Source organism: Oncorhynchus nerka, linkage group LG11 (assembly GCF_034236695.1).
Source record: "Oncorhynchus nerka isolate Pitt River linkage group LG11, Oner_Uvic_2.0, whole genome shotgun sequence".
NCBI classification, from domain to species: Eukaryota; Metazoa; Chordata; class Actinopteri; order Salmoniformes; family Salmonidae; genus Oncorhynchus; species Oncorhynchus nerka.
Genome location: NC_088406.1, coordinates 53,253,199 through 53,274,005, shown reverse-complemented (window position 1 = coordinate 53,274,005; position 20,807 = coordinate 53,253,199). Strand labels below are relative to the sequence as shown.

The 20,807-nt window shown below is 43.8% G+C and overlaps 1 protein-coding gene across 1 annotated transcript; it reads left to right on the top strand.

The window, feature by feature from the left end:
• The first annotated feature begins 1,249 nt into the window (after positions 1–1,249).
• ppp2r1bb (protein phosphatase 2, regulatory subunit A, beta b) lies at positions 1,250–20,592 on the top strand. The gene is made up of 15 exons (XM_029673239.2): positions 1,250–1,358; positions 2,300–2,390; positions 2,651–2,751; positions 2,930–3,162; positions 3,441–3,588; positions 3,881–4,036; positions 5,003–5,117; positions 5,244–5,314; positions 8,457–8,591; positions 11,190–11,363; positions 11,721–11,781; positions 17,050–17,204; positions 18,262–18,404; positions 18,736–18,827; positions 19,092–20,592. Exons 1-15 carry the CDS (start codon positions 1,263–1,265, stop codon positions 19,106–19,108), a joined length of 1,788 nt encoding a protein of 595 aa, XP_029529099.1. The 5' UTR covers positions 1,250–1,262; the 3' UTR covers positions 19,109–20,592.
• Positions 20,593–20,807: the final 215 nt, after the last annotated feature.

The following is a 20,807-nucleotide window of genomic DNA, read 5'->3' as shown; positions in this document are numbered from 1 at the left end:
GCCAGTTTTAAATTGACACAATACATGTTAGTAAAGGTGTCAGCTAGAGATGACGTGCAGGGATTTGCAGTCTTGCATGATGTCTACTTTGATGCTAATTTGCATTTTCGAATCTGAGTAAATAGAGCTGAATATATTGATAAGTCACCGTGTCTGAAAGAGATTTACATGGTTATCAAAACATCATGCCATGGTTAAATCAAATCTTATTTGTCACATACTCATGGTTAGCAGATGTCAATGCGAGTGTAGCGAAATGCTTGTGCTTCTCGTTCCGACCATGCAGTAATATCTAACAAGTAATCTAACCTAACAATTTCACAACAACTACCTTATACACACAAGTGTAAAGGAATGAATAAGTGATGGCCGAATATATGAATGAGTGATGGCCGAACGGCATTAGGCAAGATATCCAATAGTTCCTCCCGACTGTATGTAATAAAAACCTAAGATTTCCTGGGGTAACAATGTCAAAAATAACACAAAAAAACAAAATACTGCATCGTTTCCTATGAACGCGAAGCGAGGCGGCCATCTCTGTCGGCGCCGGAAGTAGCCCTCATGAAACACAGTTCTTATTTATTTGTTTCTAAAATCCCATATAGGAAAAATTAATGGTGGATAAAAGATTGGAACCGTTTTCCTGTTTGACCGCTAGGTGTATGGGTATTATGACACTCCCACCGTTGGGATCTATTAAACGCTCTCTCATTGACCTACAAACAAAAACTCCTGGCTAGGTATATGGGAAAAAACGCTACCTACTGGAGAATATATATTTCGGGCCCAATCATCCCCATTGCTTCGCCTCTTTCTATCTAAATATGCTCATAATACGTAAACTAAGAAACTCAACAAAATGCTCAGTCTTATTCAAATTACTTCTCAGATCCATACACAGATTCCGGGGCCTTTTTGGTGAACATGCAAATCCAGCGAGAACATCAACTATCGGTATCATACTCTCGCGCATCAAAGCTACAGTCAAAATGGTCTATATCATAAAAATTCATGAAAATAAAGTGCTTTTTGGGCTTAATTTAAGTTTTAGGGTCAGCCATAAGGTTAGCAGTGTGGTTAGGTTTAAAATCTGATTTTAAGAATGGTAGAAACGTGCCTAGTAAAATAAAAAATAAATAGGCGGGGTTTATGAATTTGTAACTGTGGTAACTTGTGACGACGATACAAGTCCGTGGAGAAAGGAAGCCCCTGGTGGTGGTTGTTTATAAGAAACCCCGTAGTGAATCGCTTTTCGTTTAATGCAACATAAATCCAAAATGGCAGGAGCTGATGGAGACGATTCTCTCTACCCCATCGCGGTTCTCATTGACGAGCTTCGTAATGAGGATGTGCAGGTAATCACCGATGCTCTGATCATAAGACGTTCGTTTGGGATATTATATTGGTGGTGTTTATTTTACTTAAACATGTCTGATTTAAAAAAGGATCGTTAGCTAACGTTAGGCCTTTTGGCCTGTTCATGAAATCTCAGCCCTGGCGCACCCAGTCTGGCTAACGTTAGCTGGCTATAAGCGTGTTACATGGTGTGATAAATATCAAACGGAATAGCTGCATGTCGTATTTAGTCACTGTCAAAAATGTATAGCTAGGTAACTAACTCGTTTTTTTGCGGTGTGTAAAAGTAACTGGTGCTAGCTAACGTTAGCTAGTTACTACTGGGTCACTTGTTTAGCTAGCTATTGTGCCGGGCTATCAATGCTACAGTCGGTAGTTAGCAGCGAACTAACTAATTAACGTTAGCTATCTAGCTCCAATTCGCATGCTAACTTGTAAATTAACCTAGCTACTTGTTTGTTATTGAAGTATTAAAATGTACAATGTACACACAACCTTACTGTATGCTGATTAGCAAGCTCATATATATATATATATCTGCTAATTACATTATTACAAGGAAGCTTCCTTCCTTCATGTACCCGACAGTCATCCAGCTCCACCCTGGTAATGGAAGTGAGATGATCATTATTTTCATGTTGTAACTAACTAGTTAACGTTAGTTAGGTAACTACTGACATGGTTAGTTATGTAATATATCTGCATCTGGCTTTGGTGTCTGAAAGCATTACAAAACACACTCGTTATCTATACTCTAGAAAAAAAGTTATGTTTGTAGGAAGGCACCTAAAAGGGAATTAATTTCTCTTTGAAATGCTCATATCTGAAATAGTCTTCATAGTTCGCCTCACTGAAATGCGAAGAATCTTTTTATGGCTAATGGTGGCCTCTCTTGTAAGTTTCATGTAATAACATTATCTGGCATTGTTTACGTTCCAAGTTGCGACTGAACAGTATCAAAAAGCTGTCTACCATCGCATTGGCCCTTGGAGTGGAGAGGACCCGCACTGAACTCCTCCCCTTCCTCACAGGTATGTCCTCACCTTAAGTCCCCAGTTACAGCCATCATGAGTCAAGACGTGTGAAAGGCTAATAATTCTGACTGAGTCAACACTCTTTAAAGAGATTCACAGGACATTGCACAACCAGCATTAGCATTGTCACTTTGCTGGAAATTGTTCTGAGATAGCATGCGTTGAAGCCAGTAGAATTCATCTATCTAATTGTGTTGTCATGCCAATCCCCCGTGCCCCCACTCTTTCAATTATGTTCAACACCTGACCTCTTGTAGACACCATCTATGATGAGGATGAGGTGCTTCTTGCCTTGGCTGAGCAGCTGGGCAACTTCACCATGCTGGTGGGAGGCCCTGAATATGTTCACTGTCTGCTGGTATGTATCTGTTAAAAAACAAATTTGGTATTGAGCATATAAGATGCATACAGATAATCAACATATAGACCTTACAACACAATTTTACAGAGTTAACCAATGCATATACACCTATCTCAACATATCCAGTCAGCTACGCTACATACACATACTTATGTCCCTGTGTCTTTCTCCGCAGCCGCCGCTGGAGAGCCTGGCTACCGTGGAGGAAACGGTGGTGCGAGACAAGGCTGTGGAGTCTCTGCGTAAGATCTCCCAGGAGCACTCTCCTGTGGACCTGGAGGTGCACTTTGAGCCCCTGGTGAAGAGGCTGGCCAGTGGTGACTGGTTCACCTCCCGCACCTCTGCCTGTGGCCTGTTCAGCGTCTGCTACCCCCGCGTGTCCAGCACCGTCAAGGCTGAAATTCGCCAGTGAGTAGCTATATCAGGAGAGTTGTAGTTTAGACATGATTAGCGATTGAAATATGGTCTATTATGTGTCCCCCACTATAATCACTAGGAGCATAATATTAGAATTGCGGACATTACTTTGTCTCATATCAGGGGTCCCATGCCCCCATCTCCTGTAGTCACACATACTAGCCTTCCAGTCCCAAGTCAATCAGATCGGGATGTTTAGCTACTCTTTTTGTGTAGAGGAGATACAATGGAGTTATGGTCTGATGGTGGGTGGCATGTTCTCTCCACAGGCATTTCCGCACTCTGTGCTCAGATGACACTCCCATGGTACGTCGCGCCGCAGCCTCCAAGCTTGGGGAATTCGCCAAGGTTCTGGAGCTGGACTATGTCAAGAGTGACATCATCTCGCTCTTCACCGCACTGGCCTCCGATGAGCAGGTACATGCATGTACTCTACAAGCACACAGGGCGTTCTGTGACATTGCGGTGGGAAGTGCCAGGAGTTCTACCACACAATTCCTAAATCGACTGACCAATATAAATAACATGGCCATACATATTAGCTGTTTTTGAATGGGGATGGATGAATATTTCTGCGAATTCAGTAGGTAGCCCCACCTGGGACTCACAACTGGGTCTAGCTATTGTTAACCCCAATGTCTCAGCAGTTACACCATTTTATTAAATTGGCACAGAATGAGAAATAATCCCATTGTCCCCCTGCCTGTAGGACTCAGTGCGCCTGCTGGCTGTAGAAGCCTGTGTGAGCATCGCCACACTGCTGCCCCAGGAGGACCTGGAGACGCTGGTGATGCCCACCCTGCGCCAGGCCGCTGAGGACAAGTCCTGGAGGGTCCGCTACATGGTGGCTGACAAGTTCTCTGAGGTGAGCATGTGGAAACATTGATATGCTGCATTTAGCCATAATGCCTCAAATATTTGCTGCTTTACCCAACCTGGAATGGAAGCAATGGGGGACGACATTCAATGCTTCACAAGTGGTCACTTTAAAATGGTTATTTTAGTAGTTTTTAGTATGCCCATTTGTAGAGAAAAAAGTGGCATTTTGAGAGAATTTTCTAATTTGTCAGATGTATTTGCATGATTTTTGCTGTCATTTTAGTCTAGGCGTTTTTATTTTACGTTGCTTTACTGTATTGAACTTAAGTAATACAATGCTGCAAGGGGAAAGTAGGGTGGACATGGATAGCAGGACTGTTATGGGGCCCTGTAATGTTCTTAGTCCCCCAGTGTAGAACATTCTTAATGTCCTCATTGCCACTTAACTTCATTACACTAACACATTGATTGCTAACCCATATGACATTCTGTTGTCATTTAGTATAAAATGGGACATATTGCCACTGTTCAATAATATGATGTAGAAGTTCAGTCAATCAAATGTGAAAGCTTTCAGGATACCTCACACTTTTTTTTGTGCACCACACTTAACTGAAAGGTTTTCTACCACTTTCCCCCTCACCACCATGGTCTTTGGTAGCCTGGGTTCCCGACCTGAAATCCCATTAGTTTAGTGTGTTGATCAGCAAATCTCAGAGTAAGGTTTGAAGGTGGGATCATGTCAGAGCTGTAGATGGACATGTCTGCTGGATGTTAATTGCTATGTCTGTGGTAGAAGTTCCCTTGTCCAATTCAACAGTTTGCAGGAAACGTCCACACAAATTAAAGCCTGGCAATGGCAAATAGTTTTGTGCACTTTCCACCTTGCCGCCATGGACTTTGTAGCCTGTGTGTTCCCAACCTGAATCCCATCAGTTGAGTGTGTTGGTCATGGAGTCTCACACAAAGGGTTTAGTGGTGGATGTTAATTGCCATGTCACTGATTCCACAGCTCCAGAAAGCGGTGGGCCCAGAGATCACCAAGAACGACCTGGTCCCAGCCTTCCAGAATCTGCTAAAGGACTGCGAGGCTGAGGTCCGAGCCGCCGCTGCCAACAAGGTCAAGGGTGAGTGTATGGACTATATCCGCCAGTCAAAGAAAGCCCCTGTTGAAATGAAAAATAACTGTTTGAATGAGAAGCTTTAAACGTCTAAAAGACCACAGTATTTATAAACCCCATTTCTTTCCTCAGAGTTCTGTGAGAACCTTCCAGAAGACAGCAGAGAGACCATTATCATGACTCACATTTTGCCCTGTGTCAAGGTATATATAAAAAACAGCCATGGTTCACTTTTATCCCTCTTATTCTGCTAGCTTGTCCTGGTTTCTTTGACCTGTCAATTTCTCACTTGATGGAAGTAACTCCTAGCACCCATGACTTACGAAGAGGCAATTAAAAAAGCATTCTTCTTAAAACATTGTTATTATTTTTTAAATCAAGCTGTCGTGCCTTAGGCGAACAGTCATGTGTTCTGAAGTCTCGACAATGGAGGTAAGCAAATTATTTTGTTCAGAAGTGCAAATGCGCAGGCAGCGGATATTTTTAGACACCCGCAAATCAATTTCTAGCATGAGTGTTAAACTGATTAACCTGTTTTTGGCCATACTTTCTATAAGTGAACTGGGAGGATATTATGCATTGTAGTTTGGGGGCTTGTGAGGAGATGGGGACTTGAGCTCAGTATAGCCTTTGGACAGCAGGGGGCAATGTTGTATTTAAAATGTCTACCAAATCACCACAACTCCTATTCACTGTCTGTGTTGGAACGCACTGGTTGGTTCCTGAGTTTAAATGACATCCCTTTTTGTTTAGGAAATATTCATTTTGGGGAAATAACAGCTCTTCTAGGAACAACTCCAGCATAAAATACAAAAGTACAATTTTAGCCTATACCATCTTTAGTCAAATCCCAAGTCCTTATTAACTTTTGTAAAGCTGGTCCAAATATGACTGAAATATTGTATATGAGCTCGGTGCAGCTATTAACTTATGTCGGATAAATGACAAACTGTTTTCATGAAAGCAATTGAGAAAAGAACCAGTGGAAAAACACTAAACGACATTATATGGACACTGCTCGTCAAATACAGTGGGGCAAAAAAGTATTTAGTCAGCCACCAATTGTTCAAGTTCTCTCACTTAAAAAGATGAGGCCTGTAATTTTCATCATTAGGTACACTTCAACTATGACAGACAAAATGAGAGAAAAAAATCCAGAAAATCACATTGTAGGATTTTTTAATGAATTTATTGGCAAATTATGGTGGAAAATAAGTATTTGGTCAATAACAAAAGTTTATCTCAATACTTTGTTATATACCCTTTGTTGGCAATGACAGAGGTCAAAACTTTGGTCCCAGCTCTCTGCAGGTCATTCACTAGGTCCCCCCCGTGTGGTTCTGGGATTTTTGCTCACCGTTCTTGTGATCATTTTGACCCCACAGAGTGAGATCTTGCATGGAGCCCCAGATCGAGGGAGATTATCAGTGGTCTTGTATGTCTTCCATTTCCTAATAATTGCTCCCACAGTTGATTTCTTCAAACCAAGCTGCTTACCTATTGCAGATTCAGTCTTCCCAGTCTGGTGCAGGTCTACAATTTTGTTTCTGGTGTCCTTTGACAGCTCTTTGGTCTTGGCCATAGTGGAGTTTGGAGTGTGACTGTTTGAGGTTGTGGACAGGTGACTTTTATACTGATAACAAGTTCAAACAGGTGCCATTAATACAGGTAACGAGTGGAGGACAGAGGAGCCTCTTAAAGAAGAAGTTCCAGGTCTGTGAGAGCCAGAAATCTTGCTTGTTTGTAGGTGACCAAATACTTATTTTCCACCATAATTTGCAAATAAATTCATAAAAAATCCTACAATGTGATTTTCAGGATTTTTTAAATAGTTGAAGTGTACCTATGGTGCAAATTACAGGCCTCTCATCTTTTTAAGTGGAGAACTTGCGCAATTGGTGGCTGACTAAATACTTTTTTGCCCCACTGTATCTCGTTCTTAAATCTTGGGCGTTAATAGGAAGTTGGCCCCTCCCCTTTGCTGCTATAACCGCCTCCACTCTTCTGGGAAGGCTTTCCACTAGATGTTGGGACATTGCTGCGGGACTTGCTTTCATTCAGCCACAAGAGCATTAGTGAGGTTGGGCACTGATATTGGGCGATTATGCCTGGCTCGTGGTCGGTGTTACAATTAATCCCAAAGGTGTTTGATGGGGTCGAGGTCAGGGCTCTGCAGGCTAGTCAAGTTCTTCCACACTGATCTAGACAAACCATTTCTGTATGGGCCTTGCCTTGTACACAGGGGCATTGCCATGCTGAAACAGGCAAGGGCCTTCCACAAAGTTAGAGGCACAGAATGCTGTAGCGTTAAGATTTCCCTTCCCTAGAACTATTGTGCCTAGTCCGAACCATGAAATAGCCCTAAACCATTGTTCCTCCTCCACCAAACTTTACAGTTGGCACTGTGCATTTGTGCAGGTGCCAGATTAGTCTATCGGTCTGCCAGATGGTGAAGCTTAATTCATCACTCCAGAGAACGAGTTTCAACTGCTCCAGAGTCCAATAGCGGTGAGCTTTACACCACTCCACGCCGATGCTTGGCATTGCGTATGGTGGGCTAAGGCTTGTGTATGGGTGCTCAGCCATGGAAACCCATTTCATGAAGCTCCCGACGAACAGAAGCAATATGCAACTCTGTAGTGAGTGTTGCAACCGAGGACAGACCATTTTTATGAGCTTCAGCACTCTGCAGTCCCATTCTGTGAGCTTGTGTGGCCTACCACTTTGTCTGAGCTGTTGTTCCTAGACATTTCTACTTCACAATAACAGCACTTACAGTTGACCGGGCAGCTCAAGTAGGGCAGACATTTGACAAATAGACTGGGTGGAATCCTGTGACGGTGCCACGTTGAAAGTCACTGAGCTCTTCAGTCGGGCCATTTTACTGTCAATGTTTGTCTATGGAGATTGCATGGCTGTGTGGTTGATTTTTATACACCTGTCAGCAATGGATGTGGCTGAAATGGCCAAATCCACAAATTTTGAAGGGGTGTCCACACACAGCAGTTTTGTGTGTGTATATAGTGTGAATGCCTGGTCTGTAGAGCACATTATGCTTCACAGTGCCGGGTCAGCTTGTGTAAACATATGATTAATTTCAACACAGAGGCTAGTTTGCACTTACCCTGTCCACAACGGCACCGTATTCTATGGGCAGGATGTTGACTTTATACGCCTCTTGAGGAACATTGTCATAGTGCTTCTCTAACTTTTTTTCGATGCCACTTTTCTCCCGAGGGAAATATCAATGTAGCAGTAATATTGTCATATAATATTGCCCTATTTGAAAATACTTGATTTGCTGTCCCTGTCCACTGAAATGTCTGACTCTTTCTCTCCTGACAGGAACTGGTGTCTGACACCAACCAGCATGTGAAATCTGCCCTGGCCTCTGTCATCATGGGCTTGTCCACTATCCTGGGCAAAGACAACACAGTGGAGCACCTGCTGCCTCTGTTCCTGGCCCAGCTCAAGGACGAGGTAAACACCAGTCACTACTTCTCCTATTCGTTCTGTTCATTAGGCACCAAATGGCAGAAAATAGGCTGAAACTGGTAGGGACTGGTTTTGACTTGGAGTTTGATCTGATCACCCCCTTAATGTCCTCTAATGCTATTGGGCTTGTTCAGGATCAGATGTACCTGACTGGCTCCCTACCGGCGTATAAACCAAGGGATGACCCTGATAGGGTTTGAATCTTTTTCCTGGTGATAGTTGTTGTAGTGTTGTTAGGCTGTTTGAGATTTTCATTCTGTGTGGTTTCATTCTGACATATCCTTCCTAAATGTGGCCTGTATCACAGCCAAAATCCACATGAAGTAGGACTTTGGCGCTAGCCGACTACATTTACATACAGTTCCTTTAGAATTATTCAGACCCCTTGTCCTTTTCCGCAGCTTGTTACGTTGCAGCCTTATTCTAAAATTGATTAAATTGTTTGTTTTTCTCATCACTCTACACACACTACCCCATAATGACAAAGCAAAAACAATTTTTTTGAGATGTTTCCAAATATATTCACATTAAAACACTGATCACATTTACGTAAGTATTCAGACCCTTTATTCACTAGTTTGAAGCACCTTTGGCAGCGATTACAGCCTCAAGTCTTCTTGGGTATGATGCTACTAGCTTGGCACACCTGTATTTAGGGAGTTTTTCCCCATCTTCTCTGCAGATCCCGTCAAGCTCTGTCAGGTTGGATGGGGAGCGTACCTGCACAGCTATTTTCAGGTCTCTTCAGAGATGTTAGATTGGGTTCAAGTCTGGGCTCTGGCTGGGCCACTCAAGGACATTGGGACTCCTGCTTTTTCTTAGCTGTGTGCTTAGGGTCATTGTCCTGTTGGAAGGTGAACCTTCACGCCGGTTGGAGGTCTTGAGTGCTCTGGAGCAGGTTTTCATCAAGGATATCTCTGTACTTTGCTCCGTTCATCTTTGCCTCGATCCTGACTATTCTCCCAGTCCCTGCTGCTGAGAAACATCCCCACAGCATGATGCTGCCACCACCATGCTTCACCGTAGAGATGGTGCCAGGTTTCTTCCAGCCGTGATGCTTGGCATTCAGGCCAAAGAGTTTATTCTTGGTTTCATCAAGAATTGTTTCTCATGGTCTGAGTCTTTAGGTACCTTTTGGCGAACTCAAAGTGGGCTGTCATGTGCATTTCACTGAGGGGCTTCCGTCTGGCCGCTACCATCAAGGTCTGATTTGGTGGAGTGTTGCAGAGATGGTTTTCCCATCTCCACAGAGGAACTCTAAAGCTCTGTCAGTGACCACTGGGTTCTTGGTCAACCCCCTGACCAAGAACCTTCTCCCCCGATTGCTCAATTTGCCCAGGTGGCCAGCTCTAGGAAGAGTCTTGGTGGTTCCAAACCTCTGTTTAAGAATGGTGGAGGCCACTGTTGTTTGGGACCTTTAATGCTGCAGAAATCTTTTCAAAATGTATTCGAGCTCTATTGAGGGAGGCAGTTTCAACCCCATGAATTGTTTTTTTGCTCTGAAACGCATGGTCAACCCTGGAACCTTTATATAGACACGTGTGTGCCTTTCCAAATCATGTTCAATCAATTGAATTTGGCACAGGTGGACACCAATCAAGGATGATCAACGGAAACTGGATGCACCTGAGCTCAATTTCAAGTCTCATAGCAAAGGGTCTGAATGCGTATGTAAATAAAGTATTTCTGTTTGTTAAAAAAAAAAAAAAGATTTCTAGCCTGTTTTCGCTTTGTCATTATGGGGTATTGTGTGTAGATTGAGGATTGTTATTCATTTAATTCATTTTAGAATACGGCTGTCATGTAACAATGTGGAAAAGGTCCAGGGGTATATTTAAGGCACTGTATTTCTGGTGGCTTATTGATACTGGAGTGGAAAGGTTTGGGCAGATGACGCAAACTGCCCTGCAACAAATAAAGGTGCACAAATACACAGATACGATTGGCTGTCATCTATGGCAGCCTTACTATTAAAAGATGTTCTAGTTTGCCTTGCAGCCAACGCTGAGTTGACAGGGTTTGTGTCATAAAGGATTACAGTCAAAACGGACAACTGAGTTGCAAAACAGCCCGAAAGACTCACGGATATAAAAAATAATCTGTTTTCGTCAATATTTCTACTCCATATATTTAGTTATTGGATTTTGTACTGTCCCTCAGCTGGCTGCCAACTCTGTCGTATCCTATTTGTTTCACAAAAAGCTTGATGTGAAATGTGTCTGCACATTCAGAGGCTAAGAACCAAGGGTCTGGGACTGGCAGCAGGAGTTGGGAACGAGCGCAATGTCTTTGGCAATTCTTTTAGCCGTTGTTGCTAATGTCATGTTGCGATTGGAGCCAAGAAAGGCGTCATTACAAGCAGATGGGGAAGCATAAGCAATAGCCCAGATTTTCTGTCGCATAGATTTTTGCCACTGAAGAACACTTGAAATAAAAGGGCTTTCATTCTTGAAGGACATATGACATGTAATGTTCCCTAATGTAATTATCCCCACGACTCATACAAGAGATCCCTCTCACTGCTCTCTTCTCTCTCCCTCTCTTTCTTGCTCTTTTTCTCCATCCCCCTCTTTCTCCCTGCAGTGCCCTGAGGTGCGCCTCAACATCATCTCCAACCTGGACTGTGTCAACGAGGTGATCGGCATCCGCCAGCTCTCTCAGTCGCTGCTGCCTGCTATCGTGGAGCTGGCTGAGGACGCCAAGTGGAGGGTCCGCCTGGCCATCATTGAGTATATGCCCCTGTTGGCCGGACAGCTGGTGAGTCCTCGGTTGTGTCCCAAACGGCACCCTATTCCCTACATAGTGCTCTGCTTGTGACCAGAGCCCTTGCACCCTCTTCCCTACATAGTGCACTACTTTTGATCAAATGTGCCATGCGTGTGTGCCGCAGTTCATGGTGGGCAAGTGCTGGTCACCAACATCATTGTAAAAAAAAGAGTCTATGCAATGTGTAAGTAATTCAGCTAGCTTTATTTGTGATTTCTATGTAGAAAGTAACACCCTCAATTACTATTCAGTAATAGTGTTGCTTCCACTGCAATGTTTGGATGTTATTTTTGGGGATTTTATTTGAAAATTGTTTAGAAATATATTCTCTGCTAATCTCTACCCCAGGGAGTGGAGTTCTTTGACGAGAAGCTGAACACCCTCTGCATGGCATGGCTCATTGACCACGGTAAGAACCCCCCCCCCCCACTAATACACACCACTCTCTGTTCAATGCATTTGACTTCTGTGTCCACACCGTGAGAAGTCGGCGGGAGTAGGACTCCAACATTGGACAGAGGTGGGTCACGTCCCAGACGGATCATGTCCCATGCTGCTGTCTCAGCTAGCAGTTCTTCTCCAGCTTCCCTCCTCCCCCGCACCCTCTGGTTTGGGGGGAGAGAGAGAGACGTGTCAGGCTGCAGCTCTCAGCCTCACGGCTGTGCCAATGACAAAGGTCTGATAAGAACCCAGTGACTTGGACTGGGAGAGGCCAGGGAAATGCGCTCTCCTTAATGTCTCTCCTGCCCTCTCCGCTCTAGCTGAGCAAGTTAAATTCAATGTTGTGCTACCGCACGGCAAGGGATACCGGAGCATCAAGTCTAGGTCCAAGAGGCTTCTAAACAGCTTCTACCCCCAAGCCATAAGACTCCTGATCATCTAATCAAATGGCTACCCAGACTATTTGCAGTGCCCCCACCCTCTTCTACGCTGATGCTAGTCTGTTATTATCTATGCATAATCACTTTAATAACTCTACCTACATGTACAAATTACCTCGACTAACTGGTGCCCCCGCACATTGACACTGTACCGGTACCTCCTGTATATAGCCTCACTATTGCTATTTTACTGTTGCCCTTTGTCTGTGAGTAACTGGCAAATATGGGGGCGGGCGTGTTAAACCATGGGGACTGCTTTTAAATGAGTGGCAATTTGATTATAGGGGAAGCACTGCGAAACATCAGTCAAAACAACACACGTTACCAACGAGCCACCTGTGGTTCTCCACTTGGCAGCTTCTTGTTATTGTTAAACTATCTGACCATTCAATCATAACTCACACCTTTCAGCCAAATCGATGCGCGCATCATATTCGTGACATTGTCAGCCAACAAGTCTATAAAGCCTTGAACAGCAAGATTGAATCTGTTGTTGGCCTATCGCTCGAGTGCATCTTTAGTAATCCTGTTTAGAAATAAATGTCTTCTGAGAGCTGTCCTCAGTGTTTAGACTAGGTTCTGTTTGTCCTCAGAAAACCTGCTTAAATTTCAGCATGGAAGACTTTAGCTCTGGTCAACAGTTTTTCCAAGCTACAGATCTAGGATCAGGATTTCCTCCCCCAATCCTAACCTCCTAAATGCGAAACGGACCCATTGTCAGTGTCGAGGCATTTTCTCCGCTATGCATAACACAATCTACCTTACTTTACCATATCCCCCATTTCCCTTCTGGCTTTATGGACAACCATCATGGCTGTAGAATAGAAGAAACCGGATGCAGATGGGTCAATAGTTGAACATTCCCTATACATTTGTCAGACACAGTCCAAATACCTGTACTTGCATTTTAAATAGTAGGCTAAATATACTGAACAAAAATATAAGTGCAACAATTTTACGGACTTCATATAAGGAAATCAGTCAATTGGAAAATTCATAAGGCCCCAATCTATGGATTTCACATGACTGGGCAGGGATGTGGTCCAGGGAGAACATAGGCCAACTCACTTGAGAGCCAGACCCAGCCAATCAGAATAAGGGTTTTCCCCTCAAAAGGGCCTTATTAGGTGGAGGTCCCGTGCCTGCATGGTCGGCGTTTGTGAGGCCAGTTGGACGTACTGCCAAAATCTCTAAAATGACGCTGGAGGCGGCTTATAGTAGAGAAATTATCTGGCAACAGCTCTTGTGGACATCCCTGCAGTTAAATCAAACAGTCTGTGTAGCTATTTGATTAGATGTTCAGGAGTCGTATGGCTTGGGGGTAGAAGCTGTTTAGAATCCTCTTGGACCTAGACTTGGCGCTCCGGTACCGCTTAACGTGCGGTAGCAGAGAGAACAGTCTATGACTAGGGTGGCTGGATGGCAGGAAGCTTTGCCCCAGTGATGTACTGGGATGTATGCACTGCCCTCTGTAGTGCCTTGCAGTCAGAGGCTGAGCAGTTGCCATACCAGGTGGTGATGCAACCAGCCAGGATGCTCTCGATGGTGCAGCTGTAGAACCTTTTGAGGATCTGAGGACCCATGCCAAATCTTTTCAGTCTCCTGAGGGGGAATAGGTTTTGTCTTGTCCTCTTCATGAATGTTTTGGTGTGTTTGGACCATTCTAGTTTGTTGGTGATGTGGATGCCAAGGAACTTGACACACTCAATCTGCTCCACTGAGCTGTTGTCAATGAATAGCATTCTCACATAGGTGTTCTTTTTTGTCCAGGTGGGGCAGTGTGGAGTGCAATAGAGATTGCATCGTCTGTGGATCTATTAGGGTGGTATGCAAATTGTAGTGGGTCTAGGGTTTCTGGGATAATGGTGTTGACGTGAGCCATGACCAGCCTTTCAAGTACTTCATGGTTACACGTGTGAGTGCTACGGGTCGGTAGTCATTTAGGCAGGTTGCCTTAGTGTTCTTGGGCAAAGGGAATATGGTGGTCTGCTTAAAACATGTTGGTGTTAGACTCAGACAGGGAGAGGTTAAAAATGTCAGTGAAGACAGTTGCCAGTTGGTCAGCGCATGCTCGCAGTACACGCCCTGGTAATCCGCCTGGCCCTGCGACCTTGTGAATGTTGACCTGTATGAAGGTCTTTCTCACATCGGCTGCGGAGAGCAAGATCAGTCATCCTGAACAGTTGGTGCTCTCATGCATGTTTCAGTGTTATTTGCCTCAAAGCGAGCATAGAAGTAGTTTAGCTCGTCTGGTAGGCTCGTGTCTCTCGGCTGTGCTTCCCTTTTGTTCTTGTAATGGCTTGCAAGCCCTGCCACATCCGACGAGCGTCGATTCGGTCTTAGTCCTGTATTGACACTTTGCCTGGTTGATGGTTCGTCGGAGGGCATAGTGGGATTTCTTATAAGCTCCCGCTCCTTGAATGCAGCAGCTCTGGCCTTCAGTGCGGATGTTGCCTGTAATCCATCCCTTCTGGTTGGGGTATGTACGTACAGTGCCTGTGGGAACTACGTCATCGACGCACTTATTGATGAAGTCAATGACTGATGTGGCGTACTCCTCAATGCCATCGGAAGAATCCCGGAACATGTTCCAGTCTGTGCTAGCAAAGCAGGCCTGTAGTTTAGCATCTGCTTCATCTGACCCCTTTTTTATTGATCGAGTCACTGGTGCTTCCTGCTTTCATTTTTGCTCATAAGCAGGAATCAGGAGGGTAGAATTGTCACATTTGCCAAATGGAGGGCGAGGGATCGCTTTGCACACGTCTGTGTGGAGTAAAGGTGGTCTAGAGTTGTTTTGTCCTCCCCCCTCTCCTCTTCTGGTTGCACATTTAACATGCTGTTAGAAATTTTGTAAAACACATTTAAGTTTCCCTGCATTAAAGTCCCCAGCCACTGGGAGTGCCGCCTCTGGATGAGTATTTCCTGTTTGCTTGTGGCGAAATACAACTCATTGAGTGCGGTCTTAGTGCCAGCATCGGTCTGTGGTGGTATGTAGACTCCTATGAAAAATACAGACAAACTCTGTAGGTAGATTGTGTGGTTTACAGTTTATTAAGCGATACTCTACCTCAGGTGAGCATAACCTGAACTTCCTTAGACATCATGCACCAGCTGTTAACAAATATGCATATGTCCACCCCCCCTGTCTTACGAGTCGATGCTGTTTTATCCTGCTGATACAGTGTGTAACCAGCCAGCTGTATGTTGATAATGTCGTCGTTCAGCCACGACTCTGTGAAGTATAAGATATTATTGGTTACACACTTTATTGATGACCGATAGCGTAAGAGAAAATTACACCCAAAACGGTTACCCTTCCATGTCCATTTGGCCCTTTTGTTGATATTATGGACTTTTACATTAGCTGGTCATGTATATGGTGCCATACAAATCTTCTTCCTAACATGATCAAACGTCGCTACCCATGTCACCTTTTCCCCCATTTTCTTTATTTTTATAAATCTCGTTGGAAGTGTTTTAAGTCGGAGACAATCAAGCCTCTAAGATAAAAACATTGAAAACATAGCTACCCGCTTTGGCCCTCAAATCCGAGTTTACGCGGAAAAAGTCAATCCACCTGCCAGGTGGATGGATTATCTTGGCAATGGAGAAATGCTCACTAACTGGGATTTAACCAAATTTGTGCACAAAATTGAAGAATAAGCTTTGTGTGTGTTAGGAAAGTGTTGATCTATTTCAGCTCATGAAACATGGGACCAACACTTTACATGTTGCATTTTATATTTTTGTTCAGTGAAGAAAGTTATGACATTTCAACAATTAAAGATGTTGCTTTTAAATGTCAGTATGTCCTCATTTTGGCTTCCTCTAGTAGAATTCGCTGCACATTAAGGAAGAGAAGCGTCTTTTCAAACCCACTTGTTTGACAACAGCTGATAAAGAGGATGGGCTGTACCAAAATGAAAGAATTGTGGGAAACAGCGCAATTAAGCATTGGATGACATTTCTCAGGATGGGTGTGCCTAGTTTGTGGCTTACTGCATTTATACTGAACAGTATGTTCAAAGTAGTGTGATTAGTACACCGTATGTAGTTTTAGTAAGAAGTTGCCCAGACAGATTTCTGACATGGCCAGAGTCACGCACCGGTTTTAATATCTCATTGTAGCGCCAAAGCCTTGGGTTCCACAGGCCAATGGCAATGCTCTTCTAGCCAGGTTTGTCAGTGGCTTAGAAATGTGTTTTACCCAGGCCCACTGGTCTCCCTGGCTCTGTTTATAAGCCAGTATTGAATATCAGGTAATCAGGCATGTGTGTACCCAGATGTTATGTCACTGTATTCTGGGCACAATTGAGTGTTTTGAGCAGTTCTGCAGTCACTAGCCTCTCTAGCCACGATTACTGATGGACATGTTTTCCATGCAAATGGGAGATTTTCCATGTTATTTATTTGTTATTTGGCAAACAAACTGACAATAATCCAAAGATGGCTGCCAAATGGCTAGAAAAGCGCCCAAAAGAACCAAGAAACCTAGCAATGTTTGCAAGTGCCGTGTACTCAGGTTTTTCCTGAGTAGTGTACTGACGACCTACTCCCTTGTAGAGTTTGAATATGTTTATCTCTGTGAGATAATTGAGTTTTGTACACCATTTTAGATCGCAATTTAATTTGAGTAACGTTAAGTCAATAGGTCCACCTAGTTCTATTAAGGAAAACATAACACTTTTTTTTTTCTGACCACTTTTTTTTCTTGACACCTACTACTAAAAATAGTTGGGCCTAGTAGTTTATCTAGTGCTACAGGCCAATGTCTCAAATGTGTGTGTTTTCGACAGTATACGCTATCCGCGAGGCAGCCACCTGTAACCTTATGAAGCTGGTGGAGAAGTTTGGAGCCGAGTGGGCCCAGAACACCATCGTGCCCAAGGTGCTGGGCATGGCCAACGACCCCAACTACCTGCACAGGATGACCACGCTCTTCTGCATCAACGTGAGTCCTCCTGACAAGTACACCACACAAACCCTTAGACACTAGGCGTATAATACGCTGGAAGCTAGATCTACTCAGGTTTTTATATAAAGCTAGTCATATTACCAAGGTGGATATTGATCATGTAGCTGCCGCCATCTCAAGCAGGCTTGTAACTTTGCATGCATGTCGCACATGGCTAGTTGAACGCCAAACTATTCCAGTTGATGCTGAACCATCAATCCATGGGAGAGTCGGTGACGACTTTTGCTGAAATCAACTTGAAAGAGACGCTCTTGCAAATTTCGCAGGCTATGGTATAAAGTAGGATATTAAAGTGCATATTTTTATTACGTATCGTTAATGCCGACTTTGGGGTGCTTATCAATGCACAAACGGCTGTCCCCCCCCCCCCCCCCCCCCCATCTATAAAATAATGGTATTATGTCATATAACCCTTTTACTATGCGTGAACTTTCTTATGCTTGCTGTCATTACTAAATGTTTAGTGAGATGGGTTTTTTAATATGACTATAACCCATTTCATTAATAAAATGTGTGATCATTCATCTCTCACAAATTACGTGAATGATGACGCAAACTTTGCGAAAGGGAGGGAATCTGATTTCATTGGTCCTCACCTCGCAGCTCAGTCATTTCATTCAGGGTAAGTGGAGTTAGTGGCCTGCCTTGGAGCAGGTTAGTTCTGAAGGATCAGTTGCCATAGAAATGGCTAAAAGGTGAGCCACTTTCGTATGACCAGTTATCCCGATTTGAACCCTGAATTGATCAAAGTTACCTCGCTTACGCCTCTAACCTGATTCGTAGTATAGGGTTAATCTCCTTAAACCTCAGATGGATTTAAACCAAGTCATTGGCCAACATTTTACTTCTAAAACAATTATACTTTTTTAGCAGGTACCTTACTTGTCCCCGTCATTTATTCTGGTAATTTATCATGACTTTTAAATCTGATATTTTAGGCATTTATCAGATGCTCTTATCCAGAGTAATTTAGTCACTTGTGTCTAACGATCATTTGTTTATGCATTGTTGGTTTTTATGTCATCCACCCCAGGCTCTGTCTGAGGTCTGTGGCCAGGACATCACCACTAAGCAGATGCTGCCTGTGGTCCTCAAGATGTCCAACGACCAGGTGGCCAACGTGCGCTTCAATGTGGCCAAGTCCCTCCAGAAGATCGGCCCCGTCCTTGACAGCAAGTACGTCCTCCTCGTCCATCACAAAGCCCTCGTTCATCTCGTTCAGGCCTACCTGAACACCCATCTCCGATGACTTGACCACAGTCTACATCAGGGTTGTGTTCAGTGGGCACAAAACAGGAGTAACAATTATGAAACCGATGAGGCTCTTGCCTGAACTGGCCCAGTAAGGATGCTCATTTGAGTTATTCTGTGACGGTATGTTTTGCGTCTACTGAACACGGCCCAGATCTCCATGTCCAACCGTAATTCCTTGCAGTCAGCTAAACCATTATGGCACGGGAGGGTGTGGAAAATGTGTGCCCTGTGTGAAATGTTTTGTTTTTCTCAGTGCTCTGCAGACAGAGGTGAAACCAGTCCTGGAGAAACTAGACACAGACACAGATATGGATGTTAAGTACTTTGCCCAGGAAGCTATAAGCGGTAAGTATAGTACTCTGTCCATTTTCTTCTTGTATGAAGTTGCCTCACTAGGGCCACGTTCAGTTAGGCACATGTTGTGGAACATTGCCAATAGAAATGTCCATGAATAGAGCTGCTGGTAGTCCTTGTGCTACGTCAAACGCATGTTTGTTAGAAATGGCCTATATTATGTGTATCTGAGCGTTCTACAATGTGCCCTGCTGAATGCGTTTCCCAATGTGAATGTTAGTCCATCTTGTCATTCTGATTAATTTCTCCCCTTAGTTCTGGCCCTGGCATAAACCAACCCAAGCTTGGCTATCCAGAGGAAACAACAACCCAAGATGTCGTGACATTGCAAACACTTCACAATATATTTATTGATGTTCAAGAGCAACTGGTGATGTACGGAGACTTAACGGAGCCTATTAACACCTATTTGTCTTTTTTTTTTTCTTTACTCTCAGAGATAATAAAATGTTCAGGAAAAGCACAGGCTTCTAATTTCCCCTCGCTGTAACTCTTTTGCTTCTCCAAGTGTGATGAAACATGCATTTAAGCATTGCATGCTGACCACTGCATAAGTAGCATTGCTGGTTTGACCCACACATTCCTCTCCTACATACATAGCCACCGACTAACGTTTCTATTAGCACGGCCCCATTCGCTGCCACATTTCTCTGTACGAAACACCCAGAACACGCGAGCCAGCTCTTGGTTGCATGTCCAAGTGCTAGACAGATGCTATTGCTGCAGCAGATGGTGAGGAAGGCTGTTTTATTTGCTCGTGAAGAACTGCTAGGCTAAGGCACCCGCATATTTTGTTTACATGTGCTGCCCCCCCCCCCCCCTTGGGGATGTTCCTCATGTATTCATAAAAGCAGTTTGCGCAACACCCCATCCTCGCTTTCTGTCCTGCGCAGGTGTTCTGTGTGCAATGAATTACAATTGAATTTGTCTGAGAAATTAGTAATACTCACCGTGTTCTATCGAAATGTGAAGGGATACTTCGGGATTTTTGGCAATTGCCCTTTATCTACTTCCCCAGAGTTAGATGAACTTGGGGCTACCATTTTTATGTCTCGATGTCTAGTACAAAGGAAGTTAGAGGTAGTTTCGTGAGCATTCGTTAACTAATGCTAGTTAGCAATTAAGCCTGTAGTAGTTAGTAACTTCCTTCAAACTGCATGCAGAGCCATAAATATGGTATCCACATGTTCATCTGACTGGGGAAGTAGATAGGGGGACCTCATTGCCCAAATCATGGTGTCCCATTAGTAATGGGGACCACCACCACCCATCATTTGATTTGTTATTATAGATTTGTTTATGTATTCAGTTCATCACTGGTGTTATTTCTTTTTCTGAGTCATTTGACACGGGGGGGGGGGGGGCATTGGGTGTAATTGTTTAATCTCTCTTGCTCTTAATCTTTGTGCCAATTACTGATGAGCAATGTTTTTAGTAAGCTTTCGTAAGGTTTAGCTCTTGATTGCCCTAATTTTATGTCGTAATGATGTTTTGTGTTCTCTAAAGACAAGGCATCACTCCTCACGGGTTGTCATTCAGTCAGTTGAACAAGGCTGACCACTGAGGCTAAAAGGACGGGGAGCACTGAGAATTGCAGGGCTCTGTGTGGGTGGTTGTATAATATGGGATGGGAAGGGTGTGTGTGAATGATTTGGTTGAATACAGTCAAAAGAAACTCGTCTTTCCCTCCTGTCTCCCTCCCCATTTTCTCATCGGTCTCTTAAATAAACAAACCTTGATTGGCCCATAACATTTATACCCTGCTTTGGTTTTTATTAAGTTCTCTCCACAATTGTGACGCTGTACTTGAACTGAATACACTTTTGCATTGAGTGTTGTAACTGTTTAGTTGTCTGCCCACCCTTAAGTTTATAGATCTTGTTGCCTTAAAGGTATTGAGCGAAATGACTTTGCACAGCAGCACCGCAACGAGCAAGATTAGACTGCTGTCACACACAGTGTCTGTACATG

Excerpts from the sequence above, each read along its gene's own strand:
- ppp2r1bb (XM_029673239.2), top strand. The coding sequence starts at position 1,263 with ATGCAACATAAATCCAAAATGGCAGGAGCTGATGGAGACGATTCTCTC. Across the intron at positions 2,752-2,929 it reads AATATGTTCACTGTCTGCTG|CCGCCGCTGGAGAGCCTGGC; the intron begins GTATGTATCTGT and ends CTTTCTCCGCAG. Across the intron at positions 3,589-3,880 it reads CACTGGCCTCCGATGAGCAG|GACTCAGTGCGCCTGCTGGC; the intron begins GTACATGCATGT and ends CCCTGCCTGTAG.